Below are 16,116 nucleotides of genomic sequence, written 5' to 3' on the forward strand. Positions count from 1 at the left end.
AACAGAGGGTATGTGAGGATTTTTTTTTTTTTTTTTTGTAGAAAATGTCCAAGTTAGCGGCAACATAGAAGTAGGGAGAGAGTTCCAAAGGTGCGAGACTGCCCATCTTTGACATGGCCAATCGTTGTGATTTTCCTGTTCGAGAATCATTTTACACATGCAGATGAATACGTCTCCTTTTCATTTCACGCATCAGTCACGTGAAAGCAAACGGTGCTAATGAATTGATTGAGATACTTGACCCGCTGTGCCGTCATCGCTACAATTACGCAGGCCTCAATTTGCGAGGCTAACGCCATAAATAGCAGTCTGCAAACAACCTCCTCCCGAAGGATCCCTTTCAGACAATAAAAAAGGGGTCCAATTACGCCGTGATAAAAGTCTGTTTGCCTGCTTGATTTTCAAGTGCCATAAAATGTCAACGTGAGCACTTCAGCAGAGATCTCATGCGGGAAATAAACGATTTTGACAATTTTGAGGTTTTAGACGTCGGTCTGACCTGTGCTTACGTACGTTCTGTCCTATTTAAAGTCGTAATGTAGACATATTGGAGAAAGGCGGAGCTACTGTTTCCCATTATAAAAGATAATCATCTAGCAATGTCATTAGGGCCAATGAAATTAGGTTATTTCTGTTTATGTTTAATGGCTTATCGAAGGCTTTCATAACCTTGACGCGCCGAGCAGCGCGCATGAACTGAAACAAGTTTTGTTCACCTCAGGGGATCTTTTAAAAAGAAAACCACTAATGGTCCCCATGACTGCCACTATCCCCGTAACTCCCAGAGGGCATGGGGCCCCCCAAATACCAACAGGGCCCGACGAAGGGGTCAGCGACCACCTGAAAGGGACTCAGCCCACCAACAATAAACCCGCGTCACACGCCTCGCACGAGCAATGACGGGAGAGCTCCAAGAGAGGGGAGAGGAAGGCAGGGACCCAAGCGGTAGGGGTGGGTTGGGGTGCGGGCCCCAAGAATCCAGCGAAGAATGATTGTGAATACACACCTGTCTCCGATTACTATGGTAACCAGGCCCCCACCTGGCAACCATTATCTTGATTGTGTGTGATGGGTTGTCATCCATTAAATCTGCGAAGACTGGTGGGGGTGAGGAGAGACTGACATGAGGCAGTTCTAACCCAGGCCAACCAGCTCCCCAAAGGATGTGTGAATGGATGTGCTGCATAAAAAAAACTCAACGGCAGAAAAGCTAAAGCGGGCCAGAGAGCAGGCCGGAGTGCTGGAACACGTGGCTGAGTGCCCTCCCCAGCCCGCCACTGGCCTCCCTCCATCAATGGTTTTAAGGGGGCAATCTTAGCTAAATTAGCACAAAGAGGAAAATTGGGTCAAACAGAAGTACCGTAATTTCCGGCCTATAAGACGCAACTTTTTTCACACGCGTTCAAGCCTGCAGTTTATGCGGTAATGCAGTTTATTTGTGCATTTTTTTTCCAAACGGCCGCAAGGGGGCACTCGAGTGGAAAAGGTAAGAGTGAGACGGGTGGAATATGTGTGCCGAGGAAGTGACTTTTACCGGTCTTGCCCTGTTAGCGCTGTGCTAGCGTGTTACTGCCATGTCTCAGTGATTTTTACCAGTATGTTTTTTCTTTAAGCGTCCCTGTTAGCATGGCATTAGCATTAGCGCGGCCCTAGTGTTAGCATTAGCGTGGCGCTAGCTTTAAACTCTTTGTGTGCAGTCTTTCTTTGTAAATATCTCGTTTTTCAACGCGGGTTTCAATGTGGGCACTTGCGGCTTTTACACAGCTGCGACGTATGTATGTACCAAATGGTATTTCCTTTACAAATGGACTGGGTGAGGCGTATAACCAGCTGCCCTGTGTAGGCCGGCAATTACGCTAGCTAACAGATGGGCTTTTTGTGGACACAAACCAAGGTGTGCTTTAAATTGATACTTTTATACAAAGTCCATGTTAGACAGTCACTCTATGAAGGTCTAAATAGCCAAAATATGGGACGTTGAAATAATAATATTTTTTTGTTCACAGTTCACACTGGTAATGTCGTTTAACACTTGAATAGCAGCAGGCAACGTTCCAATCTTAAATTCTCCCTCCCTCATATTCCTTTTCCATGTCCCATTACACGCCTGTCACTTTTCATCAGTTATGCAGTTATTTCAGAACTCCAGTTAATTTCTTTGCACACTTCCATGACTTAAATTTTTGATAAAACACGATGTTGGCAAACCTTTAATTCCATAACACTTTCACTTTCCATTATTTTCTACGGGTGGAAAAAAGCAACTGTATTGGAAGTTCCACATAAGATGTTCCATGGTAATAGAATATAATCGGCCTTTTGAAGTTTCAATGTTCTTCAATTCCTGCCCTCCTTAGGCACACATGCTGCAGGTGTAGACACATCTTGGACAATATTTGCTGTGAAGAGTTTGGATTTGTCTCACAAGAGCAGTTCAGACTCAGAGAATTGCGAGGTAGTGCCTTCTCGTAGACACTGCAGTGTTTCATCTTCTCTATGTCAACACTGTCACCACTAGATTTACACTTGCACCCATTTTCCTCGCTTCCCCTGTCATTTTCTCCTAAACACAGTCAATATAAATGATCCGTTAAGAGTCCACATTCACACATTACAACGCATCCCAGATTCCTAAAAATGAAATAGAAATTTCCCCAAAGGAAATAATGTTGATTGACCGTGACCTTTTCCACCCACACAAATTCACACGAGAGAACGCTGACATAACATTGTGTAATAATGCTCCCCCCCCCATAAAGCAAATGAGCTTTGACATTTAACAAGGCACCACTACAGGAAGTGAATATCACTTACACATCACTATTAAGACGCAGTATTTCACAAGGTCAGCGACGAGAAGAGGCTCATCATTGCTACGGCTAACACGCTAATGAGTTTGTATCACCTCCTCAAATGTGCCAGCACACTTTTGATACGCCAAGCATTCGTCATATAGTGTGTCCGTCTGGCGCCAGCCTATTGACTTCTCTCCTTGGAAGTGAGAGCCCGTGCAGGCTGTGCTGGCAGTATTGCCATGGGCAACCGCTTGGATCAGCTTTGCTTTGTCAACCTTGCTGTCCCACATGCCAGGAATCTCTGGCCGAACACAAAGCGGACTGCAGTTGCTGACTAAAAAAAAAAACTCAACAAAACAATAAAACATCCCATACAGAGAAACAACCAAACAGCCAATCACATTCACTTTCACACCCGTGGGCAGAAAACCTCACATGCAATGTTTTTTTGGAATGTGTGAGGAAGCCCCGCCAAAAAAACAGAAGTAGCCCCTAATTCCTTATATTATTGAAACACTTTGCATGTGAATTATCAGAGAAGTGCAGCACGGTGGGGAAACTGGTCAGAGTGTTGGCCTCACAGTTCTGAGGACCGGGGGTTCAAATCCCAGTGTGGAGCTTGCATGTTCACCCCGTGCTCGCGTTGGTTTTCTCCGGGCACTCCGGTTTCCTCTCACATCTCAAAAATATGCATTAATTGGTCACTAAAGACAACATCCCAAAAGTGTGTATCGACGCCTGGGAATGACCTTTTCTCCCACACTGTGTTTGCCATGTTTTATAGAAGTGTGATAATGTCACTGCTTTAATGTATTTATACCACATTTCAGGCCTCACCGCTTTTATGGCAGGGAAGTATAACAGACAGCTCCCTGAACAGTGTGAAGCAGCGCCGTGTCTCTCTAAAATATGCAAGCTGTCACTTTGTTTTTCTTGTGTGTGTGTGTTTGCATATCCGTGTGAGTATTACAAGAAAGAGAAGGATGGGAAAGCAGCAGTGAAGGAGAGAAGCCCTCCAAACAAGCATGGAAAATAAACATTTCTGACAAGGAGTAATGCAGCGCTATCTTGTTGCCTTTTTTTTTTTTTTAACATTACTATCCTGCAAACAGTGCTACGAGACAAGAACATACAGTGAAGAAAATAAGTATTTGAACACCCTGCTATGTTGCAAGTTCTCCCACTTAAAAATCATGGAGGGGTCTGAAATTTTCATAGTAGGTGCATGTCCACCGTGAGAGAGATCATCCAATAAGAAAAATCCAGAAATCACAACGTATGATTTTTTAATAATTTATTTGTGTGATTCAGCTGCAAATAAGTATTTGAACAACAGCAAAAACCAATGTTAATATTTTTTACAGTAGCCTGTGTCCAATTACAGAGGTCAAACGTATCCTGTAGTTGTTCACCAGGTTTGCACGCACTGCAGGAGGGATTTTGGCCCACTCCTACACACAAATCTTCTCTAGATCAGACAGGTTTCTGGGCTGTCACTGAGAAACACGGAGTTTCAGCCTCCTCCAAAGATTTTCTATTGGGTTTAGGTCTGGAGACTGGTTAGGCTATGCCAGAACCTCGATATGCTTCTTACGGAGCCACTCTTGGTTTTCCTGGCTGTGTGCTTCGGGTCATTGTCATTTTGAAAGACCCAACCACGACCCATCTTGAATGCTCTGACTGAGGGAAAGAGGGTGTTCCCAAAAATCTGACAATACATGGCCGGGGTCATCCTCTCCTCAATACAGTGCAGTCGTCCTGTCCCTTGTGCAGAAAAACACCCCCAAAGCATGATCCTACCACCCCAATGCTTCACAGTTGGGATGCTGTTCTTGGGATGGAACTAATTATTCGTTTTCCTCCAAACACAGTGAGTGGAATTATGACCAAACGGTTCCATTTTGGTCTCATCTGACCACAAAACCTTCTCCCACGACTCCTCAGTATCATCGAAATGATCTTTGGCAAACTTAAGACGGGCCTTGACATGTGCTGGTTTAAGCAGGTGAACCTTCCGTGCCATGCATGATTTGAAACCATGAGCCTTTGAGGGCCAGAATTCTAGCTGATAGACAGGTGTTCAAATACTTATTTGCAGCTGTATCACAAATAAATCGTGCATCATGCATTGTGATTTCTGGATTTTTCTTTTTAGATTATCACAGTGGACATGCACCTATGATGAAAAGGGTCAAATACATATTATTACTTTACTACAACTTCTGCAATTTCATAACACTCAGTGTCCTGTGCATAATTTATATTACTTTTTATGACCAGGTGCTTACACATAGGGGCCATACATCCTTCTTCGGAAACTGCTCTAATGGGAATTTTAGGCACATGTGAAGATAGAAGTGTAAAGACGTCTTTGTGCACAAATGTGCAAAATCTTCTTCTTCTTTTTTGTAATCTTCCATGTGTTCGTCAGAACAAGCCATGGTGGAAGTTGAAGACCATCGTGCACTGGCCCTTCAGCGCCGTCCAGAGAAGAAAGCTAAACTGGGTGCAGCTCGCTGGTCATAAAGGTAAAGTTGGCCCACCCGTATTTTCACCCATCAATCGACTTCATAATCGCAAAACCGGGCTGAGTGAAGGTGTAACATGTCATCTCAGGCAACTTTAAAGCGGCAGACGAGGGCAGCATTCTGAAGAAGTTCTCCGAAAACGAGGTGCAGTGCTTCGAGAGGCTGAAGGGTGACGCCCTGCTGCCGTTCGTGCCCATTTACCACGGCGTGGTGGAGAGGGACGGGGAGTCTTTCATCCACATGGCTGACCTGCTGGTGGCCTTTGAGCTTCCAAATGTCATGGACTGCAAGATGGGAGTGAGGTAAGCACCCATTGCTTTGAAATGTATCGCTTATTTTCCTAGCAAGCTTTGTCTGAAGCAGTGGTTTCCAAACTCGGGGGGCACGGCGTCATGACAGGTGGGCCGCAGATTGCTTCAGGACTTTGGTCCAACCGTGAACCCTGGTGTTTTGTTACATTTCGTGTATTTTGCTACCATAATGGGAAGCAATCATGTAATTCTATTGCTTAAAGTGGAGTGGACCGGTTTTAAGTGTACGACATCATGTACGCACACACTAAATCCACACAGACAGACAACTTCCCTTTTCTTACAAAAAGCACTTCATGACCAAGGTTCCTGCGCGCACACTCGCTGTATGATGGCACGCTTGCATTATATTTGAACACTCGGGGTGTCCCTGGAGACTCCCCTTTGTTTGTTAACCGCATACTTTCAAAACCGCTCGCTTGCACAAAAGGCTCGCAGTTGAATGCGGCTCGCTGGAGTTTCCTCTGCGAAGAAGAGGAAGTGCAGCTTGAAAAATGAAACTGAACTGTCACATGTGCTTGTTTAAAGCTATCGAGTGTGAAAACACTGTCAGTGTGCCAATGTAACAAAGCGTCACTCGTCTTGTCAATAACACGGGGCATGAAAGTAAGGCACACCCTGAATGTAAACAGCTTCTGCCATTTTGGACTGTTGCCCCCCCCCCCCCTTTTTTTTTTTTTTTTTTTAATAAAATGCCTACGGCGTGTAAACATCCTCCTCCTGTCTGGAGAACCTACTTGGAGGAAGAACTGGTTCGAGCGCGGGAGCGGCCCAAGCCGAGGGAGGACCTGTACAAGAAGATGGTGGCAGTGGACAGCGAAGGCCCGACCCCCCAAGAGCACTTCCAGTGTGGCGTCACCAAGCCTCGCTACATGCAGTGGAGGGAAAGCCTCAGCTCCAGCAAAACCATGGGCTTCAGGATAGACGGCATTAAGGTACACACTGAGGGCCCATGACATAGTTCCGATTAAAACACATTGACATACTAAAAATATTCAGCCTGCATTTAGGTTGAAGTACTTGTTTAAAAAGGTAAGTAGTAGAGGTACTGGTCTAACTCCTGTATTGAAAAATAAAACACAGACTGATGTATACTGTGAAGGCAGGTGAATCAAAAAAAAAAAAATGATGTTACATGTCACCTGTTGCTTTTATGCGCTAGCTAATGTTGGCTCAATTTTTATGCTAGCAAAACAAAGCACACTCAAAGCTTTGCTAATGTTTGTGAATTGACCACAGTGGAACCTTGATTTGTAAACTACACAGTTCACCAGCAATTAAGTTTACAAACTACATTTTTCAAAGAAAATGACCTTAGCTCACATGCTATTTTCGGTTTACAAACAATCTTGACATGGCTGCGGAAGGCTGTTTTTCCTCACATAGCATACATATTTTGTGTCCAGTGCCTGACACATTGGACGTTTCTTCATTTTTCTCTTTTATTTTAACCCCCAGTATGTTTACAAAGAAAATGAAAACTGCTAACGATAGAGGGGGGCACGCATGCATTGCCGCGACTGCCGTGGAGAAACCAAAACAGAGAGCGTATCTAGGAGGCCAGCTTGCTAGAACGTGCGATTGTGTGTGTGCGATCGAAGTATCTGCCACACCTGAATCAAGCGACAAGATGGATGCTAGGCTGTGGTTTTTTTTGTTTTTCCTTTGGCACGCCGTCACGCAATCGACCAAAACCGCCTCGCGATCATCGACCTACCTACCATATCTGTAATCAATTTGTCAAAAAAAACATCATATTGTTAGTACAAAAAAATCTCTCTCCCAGGTTAAGTCAAGCAGAATTTAAAGTTCGGTTGACGCGTTCATCCTGACCTTATTGTGTCCCGTTCTTGTGTTCAGAAATGCGACGGCACATGTCGGACCGACTTCAAGAAAACCAGGTCGGAGCAGGATGTCATGGAGTTGTTCAAGGATTTTGTCGGAGGCGACGTCAACATTATAGTACGTGGCAGCGCCGCAACTGCAAACAAAGACGAGAGCATCAGAATTTTGCACGCAAGGACGAATACATACGAGGCAAAAATCCTGCTCGAGTCGGACACGTGACGAATGCAAAAGAAAATGGAAGCACAATGGGAATGTACAGGAATTAACAGTAGTCAAATGTAACAGCGGTGAGCATAAAACAGAGAATCAGACAATTTGAAGATTTTTAACTTTTCATATTTGTGGAAGTACAATTGAATTATTTGCCCAATTCCACTCCATTACGGCGAAGTCAGCGATCCTAGCACATTTCTACATGAAATCTAAATGTAGTGACAGGTGGACCTCATAATTAGTTTTAAAAAACTCATTCTATTGGAGCTCATTCCTGGGGTGTTTTTTTTACACACTTGTCCAAATAAAGCTGATTCTGATTCTGAAGAAAGTAAAACAAATGAAGCCAAGTCACGCTGTTTGAGCTGCGTGAGCAAAACAGCAGAAGCATTCCAAGCACAAAAGCAGATATTCACACGCATCTCAAATATAGATGCTGTCCACATCTGCTTCTGCTTTATCAGATACAGTGATGAATTATATCTAATTACAGTTCAAGCTTGTTCTCATTTCAAAGTAATTTTCCCATAGGGACAAATCTAAAGGCAGCTCATTTGTTTCCGGCTCAAAATGTCAAGTATAAAGACCACTGTTTCATGAAGTAAAAATAAAGTTAATATACTCATCCATCTAGCAGCTTTTTGGTAATATTGCTAAAACACAGTTTTGTTCATTAAATTCAAATAAATGTAGTGTACTCATTATCTGCATTTCTTTTCAACACAGAAGTCGTACCTGAGCAGATTGCTGGAGATCCAACAGGCGCTGAAAAAGTCAGAGTTCTTCAAGAGGCATGAGGTGATGATGTTGACGATTATATATTCTTTTTGGATACCACAAACGTTATCCCACTCCTGCTTTACACGACTGACACAATCTAATGAAGTTGCAATACAAGAGCGGTTTACAACAAAGCTGTGTTGCCGCGGCAGCAGTGCGACCCGAATTTGCACCATAGCGGGAACACGTTGTCGTCTAAATAAACGTCACGCTAACGCAGTAGTAATCGTTACAGTAAATCCATCCATCCATTTTCTTTTTTGCTGCTTATCCTCACGAGGGTCACGGGGAGTGCTGGAGCCTATCCCAGCTGTCAACGGGCAGGAGGCAGGGTACACCCTGAACTGGTTGCCAGCCAATCACAGGGCACAAAGAGACCAACAGTTGCACTCACAATCACACCTAGGGGCAATTTAGAGCTTCCAATTAATGTTGGGTGTTTTTGGGATGTGGGAGGAGAAAACCCACGCAGGCACGGGGAGAAAATGCAAATTCCACACAGGCGGGGCCGTGATTGAAACTGGGACCTCAGAACTGCTGCCAACACTTTACCAGCTCATTCACTGTGCTGCCAAAACATTTTGTAGGCCATAAATATGAACGTACCGTACCTTCCATTGGTATTTTCAACTGGTTGGCAGCATCTTTCCAGTTCTGGCGCCTTTAGAGCTGTGGAGTCTTACTGAGAGCTGACGTTTTGCCCTCCCCCAGATCATCGGCACTTCTCTGCTTTTCATCCACGACCACACCGGCAACGCTCAGGTGTGGATTATCGACTTCGGAAAGACCACGGCGCTGCCCGAGGGCCACGCGTTGAAGCACGACGTCCCCTGGCGAGAGGGCAACCGCGAGGACGGGTACCTTTTGGGCCTGCAAAACCTCATCCGCACCCTGGAGGCCGTGAGCAGTGAATGAGGCTGCCTCGGACATGGGGGGGGGGGGGTCAAAGGTCGCCGGGCATTTGATGAGCAATGAAAGTGGAACAAGAGGTTTTTTTTGGGAAGGAAAGCAGGAGTGTGGACAGAAATATTGGGACACCTGGTCATTGCGCATCCACTGACAAAACACAAAGTTGGAAGTATTTTCCTCAACGGCTGTTAAGGCAACTAAGGAGATTGCGTCGTTGATTATTAAAAGTCTGTGGCAATAATTTTGCAAGTATAGTTTACCAACATCTTAGCTTGGGCTTTCTACATTGATCTAAGTGACTCGTTTATGCAAATTGCCACAAAGGTCACTCAGCAAACATTGCGACACTTTCACTTCAGCCTTTCATAACACAAAAAATACAAACGTTTGCTGTTCATTTGAATATGTGAAGGGAATCAACTTTTTTTTTTAATTCCTTTACTGTAACGGTAATTTAATATTATGGGCAACATGAGTTATGACCGTGACCGTTTGTTTCTACGGAGCTGCAGTGGCGTGCGAAGGGGGGTGGGGGGGATGGTGAGGTGGCCCGGGCAGACACTTCGGCGGAGGGCGGGGGGGTGTCATCTAAATAGGGTGTGAAAGGGCGCCAACCTCCTATCAATTTTCCCAGGCAAGTGTTGTTAAGAGGGGGCAAACAACTTTGACCTACGTTAAAATGGCTCAGACAAATGTTTGCGTTACTATAGTAACGAGGGGAATGCTGTTGATTTTTACCTTTTAGCAGTAAACACTATTGTGGCATCCTGACAGCTTTGGTCGCATTTATTTTCAGCTTCCAGGTGTAAAAAAAAAAAAAAAAAAGTTACTACACACAACGAATTCATACTAGTGGGGTTGTTACAAGTTTATTGATTTTGGGCACATTTTGGTTATGTGTAAAAGACAGGTACATTGCATAGAGTTCAAATAAAATTTATACACACTGTTAGGCAATGTTAAGGGGATCATTTTGGGGTACACACTTACCGACAATCGGGCCAAATTTGAGCATTTTTCCTCCCCTTTTAATCCAATTCAGTAAAAGGCACTTTTTTTTTTTTTAATTGTCAGAATACATTGGGTGTGTGAAAATGAATTTTCCGGGTGAATCTGCTTGGAAATTGGTTAGGCTGACAGTCAACTGTTAAATCTGTTTAATATTTATGATTCTAAATTCCTGTGTGCTAAATAACTGAGCTTCTTTCAGTTTCACCGACTAAATAAGTCACTGAGACTAAAGTTAGCGAACTCCATTTAGCCCAAGCTAGCTAGTATATCCTCCATTTTTAAGATGAATACAAATATACACCAAGGGTTAGTTCTGTTTTGTGCAGGCCATAATTATACTCCGCACTTTTAATGTCTGATCAAGTGAAACAAGTGGGCCAAGTGCAATTTCCAAAATAGCCACGCTCATTTTCATGAGCTTCACCTCCTTCAAAATTATTCCAGAAGGTTCAGAGGTCGATGAAATAGTTTTTGGGCTTGAGCGGATCGACGTAATAGTATATATGATCATTATTTTTTTACCTTTCTTGAAATATTAACAGATTCGACTGGTATTTGGATCATCAAAAATCTGAGAAAAGCCACAATTTATGTATATTTTCATAGTTAATAGTCGCAGCTTGCATTTATTGGAGGCATAAAGATTTATTTTTCAAAATTCAGTGGATACCGGACGTGGTTGTGTGTGTGATGAGCTCTCAGTTACTGTATCTTGAGTTGGTGCACCAAAAATTAAAAGATCACTAATATGCCGATTTTCTATCTTAGTCGTGTGGGGTCTTATAATAACAATAATAATAATAATCGGTATGCGTGTACCCCGCTTAAGGTTGATCAATTTAATATACAACTGCACAACAAAAGTACAACCCTTATATAACCCATATTGTAAAGATACAAACACTTATAGATGCAGATGATTATCGATTCACGAGGAATAATCCGCAAGAATAATTATAACTACTCAACATATACATAAACAGTATATGTTCGTGTAATAAAGCGCACACACACGAATGGAGCAGCTCGTTTGGTATGCCACAACTGAATACCTCCCCCTGCTGAGTAAACGTGGATATTACAACAACTCGTGTCATAATATCCAATGGCAGTGATTGACTACAAATACAAGGCGATATTATACATTTAAGACAAAAAAAAAAAAACAAACCCTAAAACTACAAATGTTAGTCCAGTGTATAGAGGAGAGTATAAAAATAGCGAATATTTCACAGCTGTTATCATCCATACTGTTTTAAGTCAATAATGCTAAAGTTAAAACAGGTCATTAGCTACATGCTCTATGAAATGTTTAAAAAAAATTTTAAAGCACAAAACATCTTTCCTTCAAGTCAGAATTTTGTCAAACATTTATTTCTCGCTAGAAAGGCATATTTCAAAATATTGGGTTTAGTCCTTTGCAACTATTATCTTAGGTTAGCTAACTTAGCTTAGCTAAGCTCAAGAACTTAAAAAGAAGCTCATCTGGCTTTGTCCAGTAAGTCAGGTTGATGCGAACATGTCCCTTCTAAAGCTCGCAAAAAAAAAAAGTTAAAAGGGTTAGCCTAACCCTAACCCTAAAATTTAATTTGAAAGCCATAAAAACGTGAGAAAGATGAAGTAAAACCACAGACAGGTAGGCAAACTTGTGCTAAAGGGCCACATTTGACTTTCAAAACATCCAGATGGGCCTGGTCATTGTGATGTGCATGTAAGATATAAAATAGCTTTTTGCAGCAAAATATATATTTTCACATTTTTAAATTTAATTGATAATTTTTGTAAATGTAAATTAATTGAGGGAAAAAATGGAGAACAATTTTAACTATCAGTTTTAAAGAAATTTACACAACAAAAGCAGTAGTACTTTAACCTACAAATATACCAACTTTCAAGTTTGAGTTAGCAAGTTCTCCATAATGAGTCAAAATTCGTGGTGTGAGCGTACCTCACATACACCCGCAATAAACTTGATTTACACTCTAAAAATCCAGCAAGGAAAGAGCTATACGTGCTCTACAAACTGCTACGTCATTGTAATATAGTCATTGCCATGACAACAATGCAGGAAATGCGACTGTTTGTGCTTCTTTCGTTCAAATTCAGCTTAGTATATATAGAAAAAATACGTTTCAGTAGTTCTGAAGTTGGCAGTTTTTCACATTATTTCCACAGAAAGAGACTCAAAAAGTGAGCCTCGAATCTTGAATCACTTTTCGTGGATTAAAAAACAAAATGGTTGGAGATCCTTCGACTGGACGTTGAGCGCTATGACATCCAAACGATTGGTCACGGATGGAAGTGCCAAAGTTTCCAGAAGACAAAAAAAAAAAAAGTGGAAAATATTTCAGCATTTTGTAGACATTGTGATTGGAATGAGAAGCACATGAGGTCAACTCCAATGTATCCTTCTTTTTGTCTTCAGTCCAACTCTCTTCCAACGGAGCGATTTCAGCTTCCTTATTGTTGTCATACTATTACTGGATTTTTTTTTTTGTTGCTTTTTCACCATTTTTTTTTTCTGTAGGTCCCCTCTCATGAGTTATTCTGTCCAACTGCATTTTCAACAAACAGCCATCTTAAAACAAACAACAGAAGCATATCAAATTGCCCGGTTGCACATCAGAACTATTCTATTTAAAAAAAAAAAAATGGCATGCAGATTTGCACTACTGCATAACGAAGCAGCCAAATAGAAGATGTTAAAAAGAACAAAAAAAAACAAAAAAAACAAATAAAAAGGTTCCAGCAGGAAAGAGTCCAGCTCTCTGAATCACAGTGCAAGGACTGTATGACAGCATCCTTCCAGCATTGTAATCATCAGAACCACTACATGAGTTCAAACCTCGCCGGCTCAGTGGAGTCGGCGCATACCTGTCAACAAAGCAGCTTTCTATGATGTAAAAAGAAAAGGAAAAAAAAAGTTACGACTGTAAATAATTTCTAAATATTTTCAATTATTAACTACGCAACGCATCCATCCATTTTCTATGCTAATTGGCCAAGTGGTGCCCAAACGTTTTTTGCCACAGACCCTACTGTGCATCCATCCATCCATTTTCTTAGCCGCTTATCCTCACAAGAGCCGCGGGGGATGCTGGAGCCTTAGAGACATAGAGACAAACAGCCACACTCACTATCAGACCTAGGGGCAATTTAGAGTGTCCAATTAATGTTGCGTGTTTTTTGGGATGTGGGAGGAAACTGGAGTGCCCGGAGAAAACCCACGCAGGCATGGGGAGAACATGCAAACACCACACAGACGGGGCCGGATTGAACCCAGGACCTCAGGACTGTGAGACCAACACTTTACCAGCCGATCCACCGTGCTGCCCCCTCCGGTGCAAAAAAAAAAAAAAAAATGCTGTGCGGCCTGGGACTAAATGACCTGTGACCGCAGGCTTATACTGTTCAGGGTTGCGCCTCAGAACTGTGAGGCAGACATCCTCACCACAAGGGCACTGTTCTGGCACAAAGTTGTTGTTTTTTTAAATTATGATGGCCAAATCTCAATTATCATCTCATTTTCAGCTGCACAGCCCTGCCAAAATGAGTCCCTGCCCTTAAAATTGTTGCACTTGCCTATATATGCCGCAAGATGGCGACAAAGTACTACTTAGTTATAAATAGAACTCCTCAACTCACTTCTAATACTTACTTGCCGGCTGATGGCTCCTCTTTTCTCAGTTTTTGTGCTCAGGCCAGAGCAATTATCGAGAAAAACAGTATCTGTAATATGTAACTTTTTGAGCAAATAACGAAATGAAAATATCTGCAAGTAGGTGAATTCACAAATACTGAACAGCAAGTATGCAGGGGTTCAATGTACACAACTGATGTGATACAAGTAATGGGTCAAGTTATTTGGAAAAAAAATGTTTTGTAATCGGCGGCACGCTGGCTCAGCTGGTAAAGGGTTTGCCTCACAGTTCTGAGGACCCGGGTTCGATCCCGGCCCCGCCTGTGTGGAGTTTGCATGTTTTCCCCGTGCCTGGGTTTTCTCCCAGATCCCAAAAACATGCAACATTAATTGGACACTCTAAATTGCCCCTAGGTGTGATTGTGAGTGCGTGTGGTTGTCTGTTTGTGTGTTCCCTGCGATTGGCTGGCAATCAGTTCAGTGTGTTCCCCCGCCTCCTGGCCATTGACAGCTGGGATAGGCTCCGGCACTCCCTGCGACTCTCGTGAGGATAAGCGGCAATGAAAATGGATGGATATTTTGTAATCATTTATCATGGTCTAATTTTTTTTTCCACATCAGAAAAACTTGCTCTGTTGACTCTCTCTAAAAGCTGAGAGGTTTAGTCCTCAGGTCGGGGTGACGCTCAAGTCCTCGGACAAAGAGAAGCCGGAGTCTCGGTCTCGCGTGGGCTTCTCAGCTTTGGCGTGCCTCCTCACGTCCTCGTGCCCGTAGCTAGCGTGGCGCTTGAGCAGCAGCTTGGGTATGAAAGACGAGGATGAAGAGGAGGAAGAGGACGTGTGCAGGCCCAGTGCCAGCCCCAGTCCAGTCCCCGAGGACATGCTGGGAGCGGAGCTGGTGTTTTTGATGGCTTCGGGGGCTTTGGCCTGGACCACCAAGGGCAAGCTCTCTCCCTCGTAGTTTTGCTCATCGTAGGCGTAGTTGACGTTTCCACAGGGAAAACTCTGCAGCTTCGCCAGGTCAATGCCCGCCTTCGAGGGGGGGCCGCCGCTTTGGCCCTTCGTGTGGGACACGCTCAGTGCGGCTTGACCCTGGTAAGATGGCGACGCGGACGTGGTGAGGCTGGGTGGTTTCAGGTGGGAGCAGTTGGAGTTTTCACAACCCGCCCGGTTGCACTCTGAGGCGGCCGCCTTGCACGAAGGGGAAGGAGAACCCGAGAGGGGCACGGACCGAGTGTGAGTCAGGGTCTTCTTGCCCTTGAAGCTTTCCAAGATCCAGGAGCCATACGTCGGATTCCATAAATTCTTGGTTTTGTTCTTCAGCTGTTGGCTTCCCGAGCATGAGCCCTTTCTGGAGCAAGGTTGGTGCAAAGGAGGCTCGGGATGCACCCAGAAGCCCTTCGCGCACAGGGGGCCCGCCGGGACCGCCTCGGCCCGGGAGGACTCCGGTACCGACTCGCGGCAAGACGTCGCCTCGTGCTTGACAGGCGGGCCTTTTTCAAGGAGAAGATGAGGCTTCGCGGGCTGTGGGAGAAACGCCGGGGGCGCCGGGCTCAAGGGGGAGGACGAGTCCAAGGAGACGGGGAGAGGGGCGAAACTGGTGGGCCTGTGGTCAGACGAGCTGATCGCTCCGGCGCTATCGTCGTCCGCTGTGGGCCGATACTCGACAGGTAGGGGTGTGTTGATGACGTCCGGGTCCTGATGCGACGAGTGAGACAGAACGGCGGAAAGGTTAAATTGACTGTATCGTCGCACCTGACATCTCGTTGGGTGCACAGCAAAATATAAAACGTTAAACTGCCGACAGCAACATACTCCACCACATCATTTTCGAAACCCAATAAAGTGAAATTGACCTGCAGAATCAGAATCAATGACAAGGAATTTGTCTACGGTAGTTGGTACTTTACTGTCCTTTTATGGAAATATTGCAGTTAAGCCACCAAAACAAATCTTCTACTGGTACCGGAATATAAAAAAAATAAATGAGTGCATCTCAATTAATGTGAATACCCTAAAAAAAGCAAATTTATGTCAGCATATAAAATACGGAACTCACAATTCTAAAATGGACCATTTGTT

The 16,116-nt window shown here is 43.8% G+C and overlaps 2 protein-coding genes across 4 annotated transcripts in view; one reads left to right on the top strand and one right to left on the bottom strand.

The window, feature by feature from the left end:
- The window catches only part of itpka (inositol-trisphosphate 3-kinase A), a 28,912-nt gene extending 18,991 nt beyond the window's left edge, over positions 1–9,921 (top strand). For both annotated transcript variants that reach the window (XM_061842816.1, XM_061842817.1), the window contains exons 3-8: positions 5,227–5,323; positions 5,412–5,625; positions 6,365–6,569; positions 7,495–7,596; positions 8,422–8,493; positions 9,187–9,921. In XM_061842816.1, coding sequence (XP_061698800.1) covers positions 5,227–5,323; positions 5,412–5,625; positions 6,365–6,569; positions 7,495–7,596; positions 8,422–8,493; positions 9,187–9,390 — 894 coding nt within the window. In that variant the 3' untranslated portion in view covers positions 9,391–9,921. The remainder of the gene's footprint in view (positions 1–5,226; positions 5,324–5,411; positions 5,626–6,364; positions 6,570–7,494; positions 7,597–8,421; positions 8,494–9,186) is intronic.
- A 182-nt stretch (positions 9,922–10,103) lies between these two features.
- Positions 10,104–16,116, bottom strand: part of ltk (leukocyte receptor tyrosine kinase) — a 60,051-nt gene continuing 54,038 nt past the window's right edge. For both annotated transcript variants that reach the window (XM_061842810.1, XM_061842809.1), the window contains one exon: positions 10,104–15,732. In XM_061842810.1, the coding sequence (XP_061698794.1) occupies positions 14,704–15,732 (1,029 nt within the window). In that variant the 3' untranslated portion in view covers positions 10,104–14,703. The remainder of the gene's footprint in view (positions 15,733–16,116) is intronic.

This window comes from Syngnathoides biaculeatus, chromosome 15, assembly GCF_019802595.1.
Source record: "Syngnathoides biaculeatus isolate LvHL_M chromosome 15, ASM1980259v1, whole genome shotgun sequence".
Lineage (NCBI taxonomy): Eukaryota > Metazoa > Chordata > Actinopteri > Syngnathiformes > Syngnathidae > Syngnathoides > Syngnathoides biaculeatus.